This window comes from Paramisgurnus dabryanus, chromosome 2 (genome assembly GCF_030506205.2).
Source record: "Paramisgurnus dabryanus chromosome 2, PD_genome_1.1, whole genome shotgun sequence".
Classification (NCBI taxonomy): Eukaryota; Metazoa; Chordata; class Actinopteri; order Cypriniformes; family Cobitidae; genus Paramisgurnus; species Paramisgurnus dabryanus.
Window position 1 is genome coordinate 47,444,241 of NC_133338.1, and position 22,432 is coordinate 47,466,672.

General features: G+C 37.3%; 1 protein-coding gene across 2 annotated transcripts in view; it reads left to right on the forward strand.

Annotated features, from left to right (window-relative positions):
• Positions 1-22,432, forward strand: part of usp53a (ubiquitin specific peptidase 53a) — a 54,909-nt gene that overhangs the window by 10,928 nt on the left and 21,549 nt on the right. The window contains exons 2-12 of one of the 2 annotated variants that reach the window (XM_065288902.1): positions 1,597-1,839; positions 1,982-2,148; positions 5,433-5,525; positions 5,610-5,744; positions 10,322-10,435; positions 11,074-11,156; positions 11,325-11,424; positions 12,277-12,423; positions 14,638-14,787; positions 16,317-16,485; positions 18,150-18,293. In XM_065288902.1, coding sequence (XP_065144974.1) covers positions 2,008-2,148; positions 5,433-5,525; positions 5,610-5,744; positions 10,322-10,435; positions 11,074-11,156; positions 11,325-11,424; positions 12,277-12,423; positions 14,638-14,787; positions 16,317-16,485; positions 18,150-18,293 — 1,276 coding nt within the window. In that variant the 5' untranslated portion in view covers positions 1,597-1,839; positions 1,982-2,007. The remainder of the gene's footprint in view (positions 1-1,596; positions 1,840-1,981; positions 2,149-5,432; positions 5,526-5,609; positions 5,745-10,321; positions 10,436-11,073; positions 11,157-11,324; positions 11,425-12,276; positions 12,424-14,637; positions 14,788-16,316; positions 16,486-18,149; positions 18,294-22,432) is intronic. The other variant, XM_065288901.1, reaches the window with a different exon arrangement.

A 22,432-nucleotide genomic window follows, 5' to 3' on the forward strand; every position in this document is an offset into this window, starting at 1 on the left:
AATGTAAGCACTTACTGCCTTTTAAATCATTGTTATACACTAGGGGTGGCACGGTTCACAAAACCCTCGGTTCGGTTCGTATCACGGTTCTATGGTCACGGTTCTCGGTTCAGTACGGTTCTTGTTGTTATTTTTTCTTTACATTTTTAACACTCCAGAAATGTATTATCTTATTAATGTATTAATTATCCATAATTTAGGATACAGTTTAAAAAAAAGTTATATCATGTAATCATGCACAAACTGAATTTGACCTTAAGCACATTATTGGGACCATCCCTGAGGAAAGCCAGATGAGATTTTGATAGAGCAAGAGGGAAGACATTAATGATTTCAACATGCTTTTCATTTATTTGGCAAAAAAGAGAATGTGTATTGCCATCTACATGAACTTTATGTGCATTTTTAGCACACAAAGATAACTTGCATTTATTAAAATGCCAACTTCAGTGTAGCTCTTAGATTTATCACTGAGAGGCTGCTTAAATACTGCAGAGAGTATATGTGGACGAGGAGAAACATAACGTTTACACCTGTAATATTAACATCCGTCTCTTTTGTCCACTTTTGACCACTTCTGTCCTGATTACTTTGAGGGGCAATTTCTGAAATAAGATCGCGCAACTTTCACACGCTAGCAAAATGAAACTTCGCGGAAATCAGCCGCTTTAATTTTATCAATGAAAGGCTAAAAATAGCGCTGAAAACGAAAAGATGTAAAATGTGTTCAGTACCTCAGATAAATGGTCGGAGAGAAGGCGATCTCCTGTGGCTGTTCGAGCACATTCAATCCATAGACTGCAGTTCAATCTATTGTTTTATTTCTGCTGTCATCATAGGTAACATGAAATAAAAATATGTTTCCACACCAAACTTATACGAAGCTGGCGCATCCTCCAACTGCGGGCAGACTTCTTTTTCTCTCCCACTTGCCATTTCTACACGTAACATAACCTGCGGTACTTATACTCCAAACCAGTCACCTCTTCTTTCGCGCGAAAGGGAAATACGCTATCTGAGGTCACATACAGGGCATGAGACTACATTGCGCATGCCATAAACCGTTGAACCGTGCGGTACACACGCGCTCCGAACCGAGACAAGCGAACCGAACGGTTCGGATTTTTTTCATGGACCGTGCCACCCCTATTATACACCCTACTCCTATTGAAATAGACATGCTGCTGTAATATAAATAGTTTAAGAGAGTCATTTAATAAAGTTAAACAATAACCCTTTCTGTGCTGACCTACTGATCTTTGCACAGTTTTCAGTAAAGCTTGCCTTCTCAGGTGACAACATGATAGTTAATTTGTGCAATGAATATATGTTGGTTGTTGTTTTTATTGCTTTCTTTGCCTTAACCCATTTACTCCTAAAACGGCAAAAACCTATGTTATTCTACGATAAATACCCTTATCTCCTGAAGTTTTTCACAAAAAATACTAAGAATTGTCAACGTCTTAAAAAAGTAATATCTAAGCCTCTGTAGCACTTTAGAAACATGAAATAAAAGTAACCGGCGGTAGATGTAATGTACCAATGCATGGTGTATGTTAAATCTGCCAAATAGACTTATCTTCTTTCTCTCCACAGATTGTATTCTATTCAAACCCAAGGCTGATGTCCTCAGTGAGCAGAATCTGAGACATGGATGACCCTTTAAAGCTTGACTGATTCTTGCTGACACCTCATGTGCTTCATAACTATGCTCCAGGTCACCAGAGGCCTTACGGCCACAATACCCAACAACAACCCCGTGAATTCCCCAACCTCACCCAGGGAATGATCAAACCGTCCTCTCTCGGATATACACATCAGCAGACCTCTTTCATACGGGTCAGTAGCTTGAATACTCAAGATGCCGCCTCAATGTTAAGCAACACGTGTACTTGACTTAGGGAACTTTGATTAGTTGGTTGGCTTTCTACTAAAGGATTTCATTGATCTCTCAACCTGCTTTAACAAGTAACTTCATCAGCAGGAAGGCAGATACCCCAAAATCCAATGGCATGGGTCAAGTTCTTCAGGAGACCGGGCAACCTTTCCAGGTCATACCAGCCAGGATCTATGCTGTCTTTGGCCCCTACCAAGGGACTACTAAATGAGCCGGGCCAAAACAGCTGCTTCCTCAACAGTGCAGTGCAGGTGTGTGATTTACCCAAAGTTGCATAAACAATTGTTTATTTTTAACTTGAGCTTTTCATATTTTGCCTTTTTAAATTGTTTTTATTCACAAGTGTTTTTTTGTACCAAGTGCCATGCTAATTTGGGTGATTCTCGCGAAATTAGACTTGCGTGGTGTCATGAAACATTTTGATTATAAAAGTAAATGCTATCAAAATAATAAGCAAACAGTTATAAACATCTCTTCATGTACTATTTTGCACATGATTTCAAATGCCATCATAAAAAACTATTTTGTTGTTTTTCCACATTTAAGGGGAAAATTTTCATTACCGCAACGTGTCTATGACTGGATTTGGGGTCTTTGACATGGAAATATTTATAATTAAAAAATCTAAAAAATAAAAAGCTTCAGTGCATGTTATACTATAAACATTTACAGTAAAGAAACATTTGGTATTTGGTCATTATTGGTAAATGTAGAGACACTAATAAGGAATATAAATGTGTCCAAGACCAATTTTCTCATCCTCCGCAACAATTTTCAATCATTGTTTAAGCCCTTAAGGAACTAACATTTTCAAAAAAAAAAAAAAATGTTCAAGGGACATAATTGACTGTGACATTCAAGATGGCTACCAGGTAAAATTTTGTTTGTCTTAGTACCTAGACAACTTTTTATCTCTCATTACCGAAACATGAGTTTGTAAATGCATATATTTAATTTAATATCATTTTGCAGTAATCATATTTGTTGATAATGATAATCTAAATTTTTTTTACATTATTCTAAAGGAAATATTTTTAACATTGGACACCTTCTAAATCTGGATTTTGTGAGAATCACCCATTGTGTTTTGGTAAATTGTATTTTGGACATTTATTATTATTATTATTTGGACATTGCTTTTGCAATCATTTTAAATTACTACGGTATATTAATATAGTAATTATTCAATAACACAATACATTTTAAAAGTACCACGATTTGAAAAACTGATACTATTACTGTACCATGGTTCAACTGCAGTACCTTTTCGTAAGTGGAAACATGAACGTAACGGCATTAAACATCCTCATCAGCCATTTTATGGCATGTTAGATTTGTAATACCAACAAATTTTAACTTACTAAATTCTGGTACATAACACCAGACAATAGTTACAATAACATAATAAGTCCTCCTCCATCCTGACCACGCCAAACTTTCTTTGACTCACATCTAAATCTCATCCTCCTCAGCAGACTGTCATCTCCTCCTCAGTGCTCACTTTGACAGCGCCCTAAACAGTGTTCTTACAGACACAAAGTATTTGCGGCATACTCCACCCATCAACCCCCAGATCTCGCTCGAAGCTACCGCTGTCATTTCCCCTGTCTGTCCACTAGTTCCTGGAAACTTTTTTCCCTTGAATGGGATTGCCAACATTATGATTGAGTGTGTCTCTCTGTCTCTCTCTCTCTCTCTCTCTGTCTGTCTGTTATCTTGTTCTTGTACTCATCACCATGAAGTGAGGTCATGCTGATGGTATGCTCAGACTAAGTTGTCTGGGGCCGAAGGGAAAGGCATACAGAAACGAGTAACCTCACACTGCCAGTCCAAACACACATACACAGATGAACAGCTCTCATCCCCATCAGTTGTCAGCATAGCCTCATTTCCCTTAAGCTCAGTCCAGCAAGCAAGGACACTGAGTCATATTTGTTTTAGGAACACAAAGTAAGAACAAATTTAATTTAAAGCTGAAATCTGTGGCTTTTTTGGTTAAAAATCAATTTGTTATTAAGCATGTACACCAAAAAGCGGGCTCTGATTCACAACAACGGTATGCTTATAAAATTAATTCATAATTTTCAGATACAATTTAGTAAATGTCAGTTTAACTTCATTTGACTTGAACCCAAAACGAAAATAGCTGTTTGTTTCAATCAGGTCCCGTACACACTGCATATTAATTTGGTTGTCCCTTCACCTTTTAATGCTTAATCCTGTTCTGTACACACACAGTTCAGTAATTTACGGGACTGACAACTGCATTCTACAACCGAATTAACTCTCGCAAAATGCAGGTAGTGACAACCGCATTTACAGAAATTTTGCTTAGTGTGTACATAACCGAACTGAACAACTAGTAGTTAATCAAGTGTTTAAACGTACATCATAAACAGGACAGGTCTCTCTTCTGAAAAAAAATAAATTCCTAAAAGGGCGGTTCAGAAAATGACAGAGGCACAAGCGTTTGCTGAGTGACTAGTGTTGCCAGATCTTGCACTAAAAAACAGCGAACAAGAAAAATCCAATAATAAACCGAAATAAATCTAAATGCTTTACCTCAAAGATCAAAATATAGGGACCGGAACTTTCACACTTTATTAATACCAAAGACTTGATCGCTTCATGAGCCAAAAGCCATAAACGGTTATGCTCCAAAACGGTATTTGCGTACAAAAAAGACGAGGACCTGGCAACACTGCAAGACCGCACACTGTGAAGCAGCCTCACAAAAGCGTACAATACACAATGCCAAGACAGAGGTTTATTGCAAAACACAATGCTGTTACAATTTTTTGTTCAAAGCTGTGAGTGATAAGCACGCGAGACAGCAGAACGTTGCTATGGTTATTTCTGTGTCACTCATCACATTTTCGGGAGTGAATCTTGTTCCGTACAGACACGAAACAAACATTTAGGGGATTCACTCCCGCATTTAAATGCAGTTGTCACTCCCGAAAGTTTGCAGTGTGTACTAGACCACAGAGATGGAAAAGTTTCTGGGTAGGCAGCCTGCTAGGTGTCTTAGCAAAGTTTTAATGTCCATCTATGTTTATTTTTCACTCTTTTTTTTAAGATATAAATAGGAAAAAACAGGAAATATGTGCACAAAATTAAAAACAAAAAATTTTCAGAACTAAATGTCGTCTTCATCAGTCAGTATTTAGTGTGACCTCTCTTGGCACGAAACACATCTTGAGCCTTTTTGAGGAGACTGAAGTCATTCAATTAGAATTAGAAATAAGGATTTAATTTCATTTAATTTTGATCTCATGTGGAAGGGGAGTTTACCCTAAATACTTGACACTTCATCTTATACTTTATACTGTTTTAATACTACATACACAGTTCTTGTATTTTCCGGTTGTATTTTAATAAAGAGACAATTATATATGATCACTATACAATTGCAAAAACAACAAATCTAATGGTAGCATGGTGGCCTAAGACTTTTGCACAGTACTGTTAATGTATGTAACTTTTGTTGGGTGAGGAGATCTAAGTCTACATCTCCCTTAATGTCTTGTAATAGGTGCTGTGGCATCTCGATATCTTCAGACGAAGCCTTCGCCAGGTCACAAACCACTACTGCTTGGGGGATTCCTGCATCTTCTGCGCTTTGAATGTATTTTGATGACCAATCATGTAATGCAACAATATTTAATGATGTGTTTTGCAAAGTAAGTCACACAGTTTTTTTTGTTTGTAGGGAATTTTCTCCCAGTTTCAACAGAGTCGAGAAAGAGCGCTGCCATCGGACAACTTGCGCAATGCCCTGGCTGAAACCTTCAAGGATGAGCAGCGATTTCAGCTGGGCTTTATGGATGATGCTGCCGAATGCTTCGTAAGTGTTTGTGTGTGTGTGTGTTTGTGAATCAGAAAGCAGAAGGGCCAGCCAGTAGGGGTGTGACGAGACACTTAATCCACGAGACGAGACGAAACACGAGATTGGGTTCACGAGAAAGAGACGAGACGATATTTTTACACTTTTTAAGAAACCCTCAATGATAAAATAAATGAATAAGAAACTGAAATCACATTATTTTTAAATGTTTTAACTAATCAAGGACTGGCCCTAACAATTATTTTGCTAACTGATAATGAAGTAATTTGTTATTTTGGGGTAATAAAAATAGACCCAAGTGAGCAGTAGCATTTAAAATTACATAATAACGAAGATGCAATAATAATTGGTTCAAATAAAGTATTAAAACCAATTTTTATTAAACAACATTAACAAACACATTACATTTGTGGCCTATAAATAAAAAGCATTATGTATGTATTATATCAAATGCCTGCGGACGCTGTCTTCACTTTCACTTTAGACGGAGAGAAACGCTTATTTTTAGTCAAACAATGTTTAAAATCCATATTAATATTTTAATATATGTCAATTTCTTTACACTAGAAATGATACAGCCACTGTCACCTTTTGAGCAAGAACATGCAGACATTAAGTCATGTAAATTCTGTGTGACGGTTTAATCTGCTGAGACTTCACATCTGACACTGATCAACAGACAAACACACACGTCTCAGACTTCACACAAGTTCACAAACGAACATTATTGGAAACCTAAACAAAAAAAGCAAAAGCAGTAAAAGACAAATGTAATGCATGCACTGTAAAAGGGTCAAAGAGAAAGCTGCATCCTCCGGAGGTCGCATACGCAGGCTGCAAACGTCATCAAGGTTTATTTCAGATCATTAACTGAGCATTACATTCGCAAGTCGTGAGCATATTACAACAATTTGCGATTAACTAAATAATTAGTAAACTTAATAATTGTTAATAGTCTCTAATAAGACAGTAATGAAGTAAATGCAGTTTAAAAATGCGACCTCCGAAGGATGCAGTCTTTTATTTGAGAAACGGCCAGCACCTCCACAAGAAATCTTGCGAGACACATGAAATCTCGCGAAACACATTAAATCGAGATCTCGTCACACCCCTACCAGCCAGGACAAACATAAGTCAAATATGTTCTATGTTATATAATTAGGGTGGTTAATAGATTCCAAATAAACAAATAAATTATATGATATACTGGTAATAAAATAAGGATTATCAAAATTATTACATTTATTATTATCATATCAGTATTTGCTGATGAATGATGACAATATAACGCATCACATTATTGGGCTAAACAAATAAACCACTGAATAGACATGACAAAAACTGGCTTTAGAAGTTTTTCCCATCATTGCGCATAAGCCAATGTGCTGCTTTTCTAAACCCATAATGAGACCTCTGCATTCTGCCAACATTTAGTTAATTAAATAGCTGATCTGTTAATTCATAGCACTGGGAGTTACATAAGCATCTTTTATTACTTTAAGTAGTCTTTGATTTTCTGTCAGTTTTTGGCAGCGTTTTTTTCCTCTCAGTCTTGGCCATTGTAGATTATACTTCCTTATATGCAAATAAAAGATGAGTTTATATCATCATTTCAAGTTCTCGTAGCGAAGCTTTTATTTGTGCAGTGTGCACAATGTACACTTCATACAGTCTAGGCTGCATCAGCATCCTAACATTTCTTTCACTGGAAAGGCTGATGTAAGCATGTTGGCTCTTAGCTGTGTGCGAGATTTCGCTCGGGCCACCTAATTGCAATAAACCTGCTTAGTGCCGGGACCTGTAATCATTTTCTGTTTAGCACAGCAGTACTATAGAGAGTCAGTCATTACCGCAGTAAAGATTCATTTGCAGTGCTACCCTAAACAACCCAATCAATGAAGGCTCTCTATCAAGTCTGTAGGTTTTGTCTTTAAGTCCAAGCTGCCCTTTTGTAGTGATGTTTAATACAAACTTTACCTTTAATCTTTACTGGAGAAACATCAAATTTATCTTACCCGGTTGCAAAAGGGCATGTTGTGCCAGCGACGTTGGTGTAAATGAATGCACCCGCGGTTCTCACGCCTGAAGGGTGTGTTTAAGCAGATAATAGGCTTGGGGAAAATTACTCAAGCTTAGCGTGCATTCGCCTAACACGAAAGTTATCATTGTACCAGCCTAAACAAATCTAATCTGGTTCTCTGGTAAGTCAAGGAATGTTTTGTGTTTGATGGCCTGGTAACATATGCATTTTTTTTTTTGATTTCCCATCAATATTAAAAGTTGTGTGATAATATACTCAGCCTCATGCTTTTCCAAACCCTCTAGTTGATTTTTTTTTTCTTCTTATAATAAAAGTAAAAGAGGACTGGGAATGCCAAACTGCAAAATTATAAGTTTGCCAAGTTTTGAAAAAGTTCACCCTTTGTATTTTATGTACTCTCAGAAAAAGCTAAAAAAGTTGTCTCTGGGATGGTACAATACCCTTTAAAGGGATAGTTCGGCCAAAAATGATATTAAACCCATGATTTACTCACCCCCAAGCTGTCCGAGTTGCATATGTCCATCGTTTTTCAGACAAACACATTTTCGGATATTTTATAAAATGTTTTAGATCTTTCAGTTGATTAAATGTAATGTTACGGGGTCCACGACCTTCAAGTTTAATAAAAGTGCGTCCATCCTTCACAAATGAAATCCAAACGGCTCCAGGATGATAAACAAAGGTCTTCTGAGGGTAATCCGCGTGGTGTTTTTGTAGAAATATCCATATTTAAAACTTTATTAACGAGAATAAATACCTTCCGGTAGCGCCGCCATCTTAGTCGCGTCCGCATTCAGGATGAGAGCTTACGCAGGTTACTCTGCTGCTGCTCTGTGCCCCCGCCCTCCGAATTTGTCATACGTCACTAAGAAAAGTGCGTACACCACGCTAATACTCTCTCCTGAATGCGGACGCGACTAAGATGGCGGCGCTACCGGAAGGTATTTCTTTACATTAATAAAGTTTTAAATATGGATATTTCTACAACAACACTGCGCGGATTACCCTCAGAAGACCTTTGTTTATCATCCTGGAGCCGTTTGGATTTAATTTGTGAAGGATGGACGCACATTTTTTGGACTTGAAGGTCGTGGACTATGGGTGGACCCCGTAACATTACATTTAATCAACTGAAAGATCTAAAACATTTTATAAAATATCCGAAAATGTGTTTGTCTGAAAAACGATGGACATATGCAACTCGGACAGCTTGGGGGTGAGTAAATCATGGGTTTAATATCATTTTTGGCCGAACTATCCCTTTAAAAAGGTGCTGTTATGTACTATTTGGGTAGATATGTATATATTTAACAGGTAAAAAAGTAGTACACTTCTGTAATATATTATACTTAATATACAAAAAAATCTTCTTCTTAAGATTTTCTTAAAATTATCTAAGTGTACTTATTTGTACTATTTTAAGACACCATGAATATGAACTAAAATGCACTTTTAACATACTATCTCTCTATTAAAACATGTATTTAGTTAACGCTTACGTTTTAAACTTGAAGCCATCTTTCATTCAAAGCTAGCTACAAGCAGTACCTAAATCCATTTTTAAATACATGTTTAACACATTTTAGTTCATATTCATGGTGTCTCAAAATAGCATAGGTAAGTAAACTTCGATGTTCTTAAAATTCTTAATATACTAAAAATTTGTGTGCAAAAATAGAGCACTTTAAGTACACAATGGATGTGTACTTCTTTTTTACTTCGGATTACTTATGCGGTACCAATTTGGGGGGATGTAACAACACCTTGATATGGATTGATACATCTATTTTATTTCTAACGATCTGATGCATTGATGCCAAACATAAATCGATTTGAGGTACCTTTATTTTGACACTCTCCACATCCTTATTCCCTTGACTGATGTTGTGTGACAGATCAAATGCTTAAGTTTAACAGCTTTATTTTTTATTTATTTTCCAATTTAATTAATTTTTTTCAAAAAATACCTCAGTGATTGTCACTATTGCACATTTTGGCACACATACTGAAATACATTGACCGTTACCTCCTTAAGCTTGATTTTATGTTACTTTTTGCCCCTGATTATTCATTTTCTTTATTTAAAAAAGTGCATTTTTGTAAGTTTGTTGTTGTAAAGGTTCCAATTGGAACACAGATTGTGTTCATGTTATATATTTTGGTTTCATTTGTAAGTAAAATGTAACTCCCTAACTAAAAAAAAAGAAATTGCATCACTGGTGGAGAAAATCGATATTGCATCGAATGAAGTCCGATTTACAACCCTAGTACTAATGTGCACTCTCTAGGTACAAATGTGTACCATCGCAATGTCCTAACCCATCTTTTTTTGAGAGTGATTTAATATGAAGTGATATGTTTTTGGAAAGACAAGGGTTAATGATGTCTGATTATTTATTTATTTATTTATTTAACTTGCCTAATTCCTTTATGATGATTTTATGTTGACTGCAATTGCAGTCATAGCGTCTTTTGGGATCTTTAAATGAATAATTTCTCATGACGCAGAAAAAAAACATATTTATATTTTTCATAGGAGAACATTCTAGAAAGAATTCACCTGCACATCGCACCCGATAATGAGACGGACGGCTGCACGTCCAAGTCCTGCATCACTCATCAGAAGTTTGCCATGACGCTTTATGAGCAGGTATTTTTAATAATCTGTTTTGCACATGCATGCACATGCAAATCATGTGACAAAAAGACAATTTATCAGTGTCACACACTGGTGACTTTCAATCAATCAGGAGAATGCACAAGGAATACTAATTGAGGGAAATTCACACATCCTGTACATGTATACTATGGTACAATGGTAAAGTAAACCTATCCAACAGTAGTACCATTTTACTTGAACATGCATACACACATTGGTACTAAATGATGACCATATTCATGCACAAGGTGTTTATTTGGTACTTTAAAAAAGACACGGGTGGTTAAAGTCAATCATAGGATCACTATAGTAGATATCCTGAAACATGGTAGTTGCATGCCACACAAAACAAACTGTAGCATTTTAATCATGATGCATAAAGTTCATGTTACTACCAAGGTACATTTTAGTAAAGATGCGTTGCGTTATTCATTGCTTCGCTAAAAAAGGAATGATGGGTATTTCCCATTTGTTTCACCCTCATGTTGCACACACATTGAGCAATGTACAAGTGTAAAAAACAGATTGAGACATACAATATGTCACATAGTGTAATTACGATCGTACATTATGTATTATAGCAGCAGTGACTTGTAATGAATCACTGTATGTTTGTGTGTCTTCTGCAGTCGGTTTGTAGAAGCTGTGGTGCATCATCTGATCCGCTACCCTTCACTGAGCTTGTGCACTATGTGTCCACAACAGCCCTCTGGTAAGCTTCTCGTCAAAGAAACACATCTTGCATATATATATATATATATATATATTTTTTTTTTAAACTGAGATACATGAAGCGATCAAGCGAACTCAAACCATGTTATGCAGAACTCTCATGTTAAACTTTCATGTCTTCTGTCTCTCCTGCTTCTCTGCTCTTCAGCCATCAGATTCATGATAAGCGGGATGAACGGATGCGTTCAGACACGTTCGGAGAGCTGCTGCAGGCCGCAAGTACAGTCGGAGATCTGCGTAACTGCCCGGTAAATCAAACATACAGTACCTGGCTGAGCAGTTGCATGTTTTTACTGTCTGTCATGCATGCTTTTCAAATTTGGTTAATTTTTATGCCTGTTACTTTTTCAAAGTTACTTGAAATATGTTTAACCTCCTAAGACCCGAGCTTTGGTTTGGCTTGCATTTTAGATTTCTTCCAGCTATTCGGGGTTAGGAAAAACCAATAAATTTGATAACCATATATTTTTTCTTTGAACATGAAGCAATGGTGCCAACAAAACAAAAATTGTGATGTCCACGTATGTGGACACACCAGATCTTAGGAGGTTAATGGCATTGTACAAGCTTTTCATCTTAAGCTGCACAAGCACAGCACATTTATGTGATGAGAATCAGTGTTTGGTCTTCCTCTCACATATCAACACGTTCTGCATTTTTAAACCGGCACCTATAGGAACTCGCATTGTATTACAGTAACTGTGAGAAGCTTCAAGCACCTTTGCACCCTAACTAAAATCTGCGCTGAACGTTTTTACTTTACCAAAATTATTTGTTTACATGGTATATATTAACAGTTATATAAAAAACTCATCAAACTCACAAAAATCATCAGCATAACATTTTTAATATTGAAAATTATAAAGTATGTGGTATGGCCCTCTTTTGCATGTACAAAACATGAAAACTTGATCCATGTTAGCCCAGCATGATTTGACAAAGTTTCAGCAAGCATCTTCTATACAATAACAGAAGCAAGGAGAGCTGACAGTATGTAGTAAAGTTTGGGTGGGAGCTTAGTTAGCTTACATATGAATAATAACCAAGAAATGCATAAATCTTAACTTTTTCCTTTTTCTTAATCTCTACCTCATCAATAGAGTGACTGCGGCCAGAGGATTAAAATCAGGCGTGTGTTGATGAACTGTCCAGAAATAGTGACCATTGGGTTTGTGTGGGACTCGGAACATTCAGACCTCACGGAAGATGTCATCCGATCTCTTGGACCCCACTTAAATCTCTCAGGGGTAAGAATGTAACTTAAAATATTCCCAAACGCTCTAATCCACCTGCTTAAAGGTGACATTGAATGATTGAACGGGGTATTTATCCTTGTTCTGTGATGTGACATGTAGACAAAAACATTTTGGTTGGGTCTGTGATGCCTTAGAAGCTTCCTAAAAACCTCTCTCAGAAAGCTATAATAGGGTGTGGGAATTTTAAACTCGTGGTTTTTCATCTATTTGGGTCCCTTCGGATTTAACTGGCAACCTCATAATGAAATGCAAGCACTTGATGCTGATTGGTTGCCTTTGCTGCCACTCAAAATAATGTAAACTTCACTGTCATCAGAACACGGACAGACCAAAATTGTAAATATATAAGAACACCCATCGGAACGCGACTCGCCATTTTGCCTTGAAATTCGCAAGCACTGCTGCAATCTACTTCCCGTTGGAGGCGAGAGGCCGGATGTATGCAAATATGATGAAGGGGAGGGAATTAAATGAGAATGGGGGGTAGTGAGATGCATTTTACGTAATATGCATCCGTTGTTCAGATTGGGGGACATTTCTGAAGGAGGAAGCCAAGGACTGAGTCCTTCGTTCGAGAAATATTCCATATACAGGAAAGGATGCATATGTGTAACGTTCGCGCGCTGAAATCACCCACAATCCTATGCACGCAGCACCGAAATCACACCATGACGCAATGACGTGCACTTGCAAGCCTGTTCCATTTACGTGTTCTCCGAATGTTTAAGAGGAGCCTCGCCTAGCCTCTGAAGGAAGTGACTTGTAAGGACTAGTCCTGCCAAAGAAGTATTCTTGACATTTGAGAAACAGCTTGAGATGTTTAGCATTTTTTTGTATGTTTGTGAATTTAGACTACCGTTATTCAACTAAGACAAGGTAAAAACTTTTTTTTTTTCATTCTCTGTCACCTTTAAGTTTATTATTCCGCAAGATATTTGGCCCTATCCCAAGCATTCAAAACACAAAAGTGCTACAGTACACCAGGAAATCATGAGACCACTCTGAAGAACATCTGTGGCTTAAAATTAAAGCATTTTCCTCAATCCACAAATAAACATGGTTTGATAGTTTTATTATATTCTTATAAAAATACTTTTATTAATTAATAGTTTTTTAATGTAAAAGTGTTATTTATAAAAGTATGGCATCCGATTATAATGTCATGGTATTTTATGATATACCATGGAGCTGAAGACACTATAAGGAGCGTCACAGAATACAATTATACATTATCATAGACCTCAGTTTACGAGAAACTGCTGATCCTCATAAATATGTCAGGGAATTTTAAATCATTCTGAGGACCTCCCATTAAAATAAAAATTTATTCTTGAACATTACATAAAATATAAACCCAACTGGAACCCTCCATCCGGATTAAACGACTATAAAAAGAGGTGACATCACTGCGGTTGCTCCTTGTGTTTTATTTATTTTTTTGTAGTCTCCCAGCTGGCGTTGGGGTCATTGAGGCTGTTTTATATTGATGCCTCTGAGCATATGTGCAAGATAAAGTAGGAGTTTATCTTCTGTATAAAACTGCCCTTTTGTAACTGCATCAGATGCCGGTTAACCCACACAGGATGACCACGGGCCCCAGAAAGGTCACCTGGCATCCGAGCATGTGCAGCTTTGAAGTGGGAGTATGCAGCTGCGCTTGGGACTTATTTACCACCTGGCAATTTACGTGTTTATGTGCCAGTGGGTGTGTTTTAAATCACTACTTTCTCCTTGCTAGAGATGTCAACCTACAATGATTGAGATCTGAAATTGTTCCTTGTCCCCTACTCAAAACAAGCAACGCTGATGCAAAATAACATTCTTGACGCCCACTTCCATGGTACCACCCTCCAGCATTAGATTAGTCTCAGTCGAAACCCCTTGGACACGCACAAAGGCCTTAATTCATTCCCCGTTTCTCCATGTGATGGTGGAGAGGAAAAAGCTTTCCGCCTGCGCGGGATCCATTGTTTTACGCGCCTCAGAAGAAAACCAGCTATGCAGGAACCAGGGGTGGAGGAACAAGTGTCGGTTATGCAATAGCTTGATTTTAACTTGTTTCAGTGAAATGCACACTTCTGAGATCTGTGTCACTTGCATCACAGTGATTTTATTCATAGTGCCACACTAGTGTTTGCACAAGAAAAACACCTTTTTTATCAAAGACTTTTTAACTCGCATTAATGTGCATTTGTGTGTTTGCAGCTGTATTATCGTGTCACAGATGAGCGCGCTAAGAAGAGCGAGCTGCTATTGGTCGGAATGATCTGTTATTCCAGCAAACATTACTGTGCCTTTGCCTTCCACGCCAAATCCTCCAAATGGGTTTTCTTTGATGATGCCAATGTCAAAGAGGTGAGAAAATGACATAGAAATACAAAATACAATCTCAAGAGTTAATGCATTGTCTCATTGTAGTTAAATTAATGGAGCGATAAAACATCTTCAATAGCTCTAAACAAGTCTATTTTCTTTATGCAATAAATATATTTTTTTCTGATAATAATATACTTTTCTACTATTTTATCCTTAACTTCATCTTACTGTAAATGCTACATAACAATCTTTTAACTTGTTATATGTATGACTTCTGGCTATTTAGACAGCTAGCATGTGTTTGTTTTTTCTGAGATGCATTGTGTGGCTTTCATCTCTTCATTAATCTATCAGTAGTCTGGTAGGCTTGTGCTTGCGTCTGCACTTCAGTTCTCACTGGGCTAGTGGCGCCCATTGCCTTCCATCAAGATGGATCACCCTCATAAAGACACGATATGTGCATGAGACATCCAACAGTCTGGAGCTAGCTTACCACAGTATATAAAGCCCCTAAGTAATGTTAAACATGCCTTGTAAGAAGATGTAATGTTCTATACTAAGGAATTTAAACTTTTAAAGGTGCCGTAGACTAAAAAAACTGTATTTAGGCATAGATGAATTATAAGAGTTCTGTACATGGTAATGATATCGTTTGCCTCAAACACGATTGTTTCCTGCTTATGTAAACTTTGTGCATTTCAACACGACACTGACAGTGATCTTACAGTCGAGATGTACGCCCCAACATTAAATTACACGTTAAATTAAGTAGGGCTATAATGTTTTTTAAATGCTAAAAACAAAGTTGTGCTGAGTTAGCGCTATATGCTAGTGTTTAGGCTGACGTTATATTATATACGTTAGAGTTACGTTTGGCAGGTCCATACTGAAAAAACACAAAATTATCGCTCAGAAACATCTATTTCCAATGTCTGAATAATTGATTATTATTCAAAATTTGATACAGGTATAAACATCAGGTCTGTGTACACACACAGCTACTAATTTGAGCTGCTCTGTATAACAGCCAATCAGAGCAGAGCTCAACATTAATATTCATGACCCTTTCAAATAAGGTAATAATAGACCATTTCATTCAAGGCAGATCCTGGGGTTGAAAATGGACATGTAAAACTGACTCTAGATATACTTAATAAAGCCACATACTTTCTTTATAGATATCAGAAAAAAATAACATCATTTCAGTGCATTCTTTGGCACCTTTAATATTAACTACTATAATCTACTGTTTTATTATTATAACTATTTTGTTCATATAAGTCTGATCTTGAAGTAGTCTTCAACCTAATTTCCTCTCTGTTTCTGAGTTTTATGCTTCGTCTCCCTTCCTGCTTTCTATCCATTTAATTAAGAAGAAAGGTGTCCATTCTTTTCTAGTACAACTGTGCTGCTTACAAATTCATACCTAAACTATCCAGTGGCATGCACGCTTTTATGTTTAATTAGATGCAAAGTTAAACTATGGTGTAGTTGTTCATGCTTCATTTGTTTCACAACTTAACTAACAACTGATTAACTAACTGCATTTCTTTCATAAATGTGTATAGGTGGGACCCAGGTGGAAAGATGTGGTCACCAAATGCATCAGAGGGCATTTCCAGCCCTTGCTTTTGTTCTACTCGAACCCTGATGGAAGTGCTTTAAAAACAGAAGAAGCCCCGCAACCTAACAGCACCACCACCCAAAACAAGACCTCTGCCAATGGAGACACACCAGGTAAAAACTGCATTCACGAGTAAAGGCCGTATATCAATGAATTTTAGGGGTGCAACGGATCACAAAACTAACGGTTCGGATCACATTACGGTTTTTGAGGCACAGATCGGATCATTTTTCGGATCAGCAAAAAAAAAAGTATGGGAAAATTCTAATAAGAAATCAAGAAATTACAAACATTTATAAAAACGAACAAAGTTGCACATTTAAGTAAGGTCTAAAATCATAAGGTACAGAAATCAAATGAATAATAACACTGCATTTATTGTATTAATTAAATGTAATTATAAATTTTTTTAAAGCTTCAGAAGTGATTTTCTCTTTGTCTTGGGTTGTTAATGACACAGACTTAAGTAGGTCAATTGAGGTTACTGTCTCTTTAAGACCAAATATGCAAAGACTGCATATCTCTCCGTTTGTGCACTACTGAGTTCCCTTAAACGAGCGCACAGACACAGACAGAGGGCGAATTACAAACGGCGCAGCATCACAGTCGCCCCACATAAAAACGTTACGTTGTTTTTCATTGCTTTATTAGGCAAATGTATTTTAATACACTACAGTATGAGAGAGAGTAGCGCAACTCTCTGAAGTTTACACATCAAGAGTTCTGATCTTTGAAAGATGATGTCTGACTCGAGCTGGACCGGACGCATTCAACCGCACGTGCGTTTGTGCGTAACGTAAACCGATCACTTTAGCACCATTTTGCAGTTAAACGGTTTAAAATCACTTGAATGTTAACATTTGCAAACCATACAAATGATAAACTTTCCCTATTTAAATTTGCGTATTAATCGGCGAATCACATGCGAGCCGAACCGTGGGGATCAACTGAGATCCGTTACACGACTAATGAATTTATTTATTACTGTGTCATTTAGGCAAATTATTTTTAACTAAGTATCTGCAGTAACAGAAAAAGGTTTTTTTCAGAAGTTGCATGGACATTATGGGTTGCAGTGTTAACATAGTTGACTCATACAATTAAATATGTTTTACGTTAGCCAATATGTTATACGTTTTTTGTTCCCCTTAACCAAAAATTGGAGAATTAACTGTAATTGACAGCTTATAATACTTCATTTTAGATGGCACCTTTCTAATGCGGGTCAAAATATTGTAATTATTGTTAGCCCTGTAGTGTTTGTCTCCCAAATTTTATTGATATGATTTAGATGACAGATCCACACTGACTAATGTTAGTATCGATTGACACCTATTGACCGTTGTTTTCCATTTATAGAGTCAGAGCCGTCAGTGTGATGTATTATAGTGCTGAACTAGTGTAACTGGTATTGGTCATGAAGATTTGGAAAATAACCTAGAGTTAAGCCTTGGATGTCAGTTGTTGCACTGACCAAGCCATTCACGAGCCCCATTCACTTCCATAGTATTCTTTGATCCTACTATGGAAGGAAATGGGCTCATGATTGTTTTTGTTACAAACATTTCTGAAAATTTCTGTAACTTATAAAGGTTTGTTACAAAATGAGGGTAAGAAAATGATGACAAAATTGTAATTTTTGTGTGAACTATCCCTTTATTGACATCACAGACTTAACAGACTACTGCATACTCCCCATTTCTAATTAGTAATCTGTCTCAGAGATAGTATCACATTATTTACCTTCCTTTTCTCTGTCTTTCTCTCTCTCTCTCAGGTACTCCCGTACTGGGTAAAAAGCTGGAGTTAACTCGGGAAAATCTGACTGCGTTCTTCAATCATGGTACTTTGAAGCTGAAGACTCAGCCGCCGTCCTTGTTCAGTCGTGACAGTAATCAGACCAGCGCCGGCAGAGGGCCAGGTATCCAACCACTTCAAAATCTGCAATAACTACAATTATATAAACCTACAATAGTTTACATCTTAAATTATATTCCCGCCTTGGAATTATACGGTTCTATTTGCATTATGTGTAGTTTTGAGATATCGAGTTTCAAAGGTTTTGAGTTCCATATAGCAAAATTATATGAGGAACAAATCTCTTTTATACACGAAAATGACAGAGAATGGGCGGTTTCCCAGACAGGGCTTATCTTAATCCCAGACTAAAATGCAGGTTTGATCTGCCTTCATTTTAAAAAGACCATATTTTAACATATATCAGTGGCATTGTTTTGTCTCAAAATGCACACACCAGGATTGTTTGTTTGTAAAAACTACTTAAATGTCCTAATATAACTAAGACCTTTTCCTCTTTAAACAAATCAAGAACTAACATTTCTGTTCAGGAATGTGTCCTAAAAAATAAGAAAACAGTGATGTAGCCAAGAATTTCCATTACCTTAATTTACCTGTCAGCCAGACCTCATCCTTTATTCATGAGCAGTGCGGTGGTCAAAATGTCCTTACAGGAGGCAACATTTTCCCCCACAAAGTATTTTAATACCCAGAGGATCAGACAGATACACATGCATTTGAACAAAGATAGACAAGAAAGACTCCTTGTAGACTTATTACCTTTTTACTCCAGAAGCCCACATTCCACTCTTAATACAAACCATAATGGCTTGATGCATCTCTCTTTTATTGTTCAACTTTCTCTGAAGAGTTTCCACTAAAAGCTCTTAGATCAACCTACTTAATGGCTTTCTGTCCTAAGGCAATAAAAATATTTCTTTTGGCTCTGAAAATAGCTGATAAAGCTACGCAGAATGACTTTTGTATTATAGTCTGCAGCAGTTTAGAAGCAGAGCTGCAATTTTAAGGAAGTTTTAATCGAATGTGACAGTAACTTGGTACCAGTTTGTGCCAAGCCATTTCATTGAGTTTATTTCCTGATATAATTACATTTGTTTTGATAGTATTGTGATGATATGCAGTGGCCCCATCAAATCACTGATACTTAGGCCACACATAAAATGCATACATTTTATAACATTAAACACACAAGATCAAAGCAATTTGCATATGTAAAAAATTATGCTTGCTGCCATCATCCTCATGCAACTCATCCCAGTATAATTTTTAATAGATGTATGAGGTCATGTCTCTGGGTTCTCATAGGTGTTCCTGTGTAACCCAAGGGGCAACCTTCCGTCTACTCTTGTGAATCCAACACGGAAATTACTTCTGCAATTCATCAACTGACTGCTAGAGATAGGCCCAATCCCATTTCTCTGTCTTACCCCTACCCTTTAGTTTTGCACGTTCACGTGAGAGGCCCAATTTGGATAAGGGGTAAGGGGAAGAAGGGGTAAGACAGAGAAATAGGATTGGGCCATAGGCTCCAATGTTACAGCAGAAAAAACAAAATCGGTTTACAGTCTGGCACAAAAAGTGGTTTTGGTTAACATGGCTAAATTTGTCCCTGTGTTTTTTTTTGTAACTTATTCACTTGAATTATATAAAGCTTTAAAGGAACAGTATGTAGGATTGTGGGCAAAACTGGTACTGCAATCACAAAACTTGTGGCTAAAACGTGTACTGCAATCACACAACGGGTGGCCACTACACAACATGACAACATAAACATCATTTGAGGGCTGCAACTACACTTTTTAAATGACATATCACTGACAACTGACAACAGTGGTCCGGCCAGTATATTAAGTATTTGAAATGAAAATGATTTCTTCAATTTAATTTTATTTATATAGCGCTTTTCACAATTGGTAATTGTTTCAAAGCAGCTTTACATTAATAAAAGCAGTGAAAAGCACAGAAAATCGACAGATAGCACAACAAAATACACGAAAGCATAAGCAGCTAAATTTGCTGCGGCTATGAATCAACATTATAAGCGAGCGTATAATGTGCTAAGTTAAGCCCAAGAAGGCTGCCTCCCCGGGTTGAAAAACCCCCTAGAAGAAAAAAAACCCTGGGCTTTTTAGCCGGGGAAATAAAAAAAGTCCTAGGAGGGTAAAACCCTTGGGTGATATATACAGTATTGTTCAAAATAATAGCAGTACAATGTGACTAACCAGAATAATCAAGGTTTTTAGTATATTTTTTATTGCTACGTGGCAAGTTACCAGTAGGTTCAGTAGATTCTCAGAAAACAAATGAGACCCAGCATTCATGATATGCACGCTCTTAAGGCTGTGCAATTGGGCAATTAGTTGAATTAGTTGAAAGGGCTGTGTTCAAAAAAATAGCAGTGTGGCATTCAATCACTAAGAAATCAATTTTGTGAAGAAACAGGTGTGAATCAGGTGGCCCCTATTTAAGGATGAAGCCAACACTTGTTGAACATGCATTTGAAAGCTAAGGAAAATGGGTCGTTCAAGACATTGTTCAGAAGAACAGCGTACTTTGATTAAAAAGTTGATTGGAGAGGGGAAAACCTATAAAGAGGTGCAAAAAATGATAGGCTGTTCAGCTAAAATGATCTCCAATGCCTTAAAATGGAGAGCAAAACCAGAGAGACGTGGAAGAAAACGGAAGAAAACCATCAAAATGGATAGAAGAATAACCAGAATGGCAAAGGCTCAGCCAATGATCACCTCCAGGATGATCAAAGACAGTCTGGAGTTACCTGTAAGTACTGTGACAGTTAGAAGACGTCTGTGTGAAGCTAATCTATTTTCAAGAATCCCCCGCAAAGTCCCTCTGTTAAAAAAAAGACATGTGCAGAAGAGGTAACAATTTGCCAAAGAACACATCAACTGGCCTAAAGAGAAATGGAGGAACATTTTGTGGACTGATGAGAGTAAAATTGTTCTTTTTGGGTCCAAGGGCCACAGGCAGTTTGTGAGACGACCCCCAAACTCTGAATTCAAGCCACAGTACACAGTGAAGACAGTGAAGCATGGAGGTGCAAGCATCATGATATGGGCATGTTTCTCCTACTATGGTGTTGGGCCTATTTATCGCATACCAGGGATCATGGATCAGTTTGCATATGTTAAAATACTTGAAGAGGTCATGTTGCCCTATGCTGAATAGGACATGCCCGTGAAATGGTTGTTTCAACAAGACAATGACCCAAAACACACTAGTAAACGGGCAAAGTCTTGGTTCCAAACCAACAAAATTAATGTTATGGAGTGGCCAGCCCAATCTCCAGACCTTAATCCAATTGAGAACTTGTGGGGTGATATCAAAAATGCTGTTTCTGAAGAAAAACCAAGAAATGTGAATGAATTGTTAAAGAATCATGGAGTGGAATAACAGCTGAGAGGTGCCACAAGTTGGTTGACTCCATGCCACACAGATGTCAAGCAGTTTTAAAAAACTGTGGTCATACAACTAAATATTAGTTTAGTGATTCACAGGATTGCTAAATCCCAGAAAAAAAATTGTTTGTACAAAATAATTTTGAGTTTGTACAGTCAAAGGTAGACACTGCTATTTTTTTGAACACACCCCTTTCAACTAATTGCCCAATTGCACAGCCTTAAGAGCGTGCATATCATGAATGCTGGGTCTCATTTGTTTTCTGAGATTCTACTGAACCTACTGGTAACTTGTTTGCCACGTAGCAATAAAAAATATACTAAAAACCTTGATTATTCTGGTTAGTCACATTGTACTGCTATTATTTTGAACAAGACTGTATATACACATGTTTGGAGATTAAGCGGAGATTAAGCGGGTTCTGCCGGTGGTCGTTGGTCAGGCATCAGCTGGGCATCACGTTGAAGGACGGCCAGTAGATCAGAGGTGTGCCGACTTTCACATTTACCGGAACTGGGTCTGTTTGTCTCATTGTCCTCGAGGTCGAGGACGAGACAGGGAAAGAGAAACTAAATCCTATTAGCTTAAGGGTCGTTCACATGTAATGCAAGTGTCACATAGTGATGTGGTTTAAATCAGCTTGGTTCCAGACAGGCTAACTATTGCGGCATAAGTATGTTACCCACAGTTGAGGATTTTGCAAATTGGGGCCCCAATGCGAAGGTATCTATGGTAACTAATGGTCACCTTCCGATCTTTAAAAGAAAATGAAACATGTCGACCCGTTTGACTAAGGCTTGAAGCCTCACTGTCGTCGTTAATGCA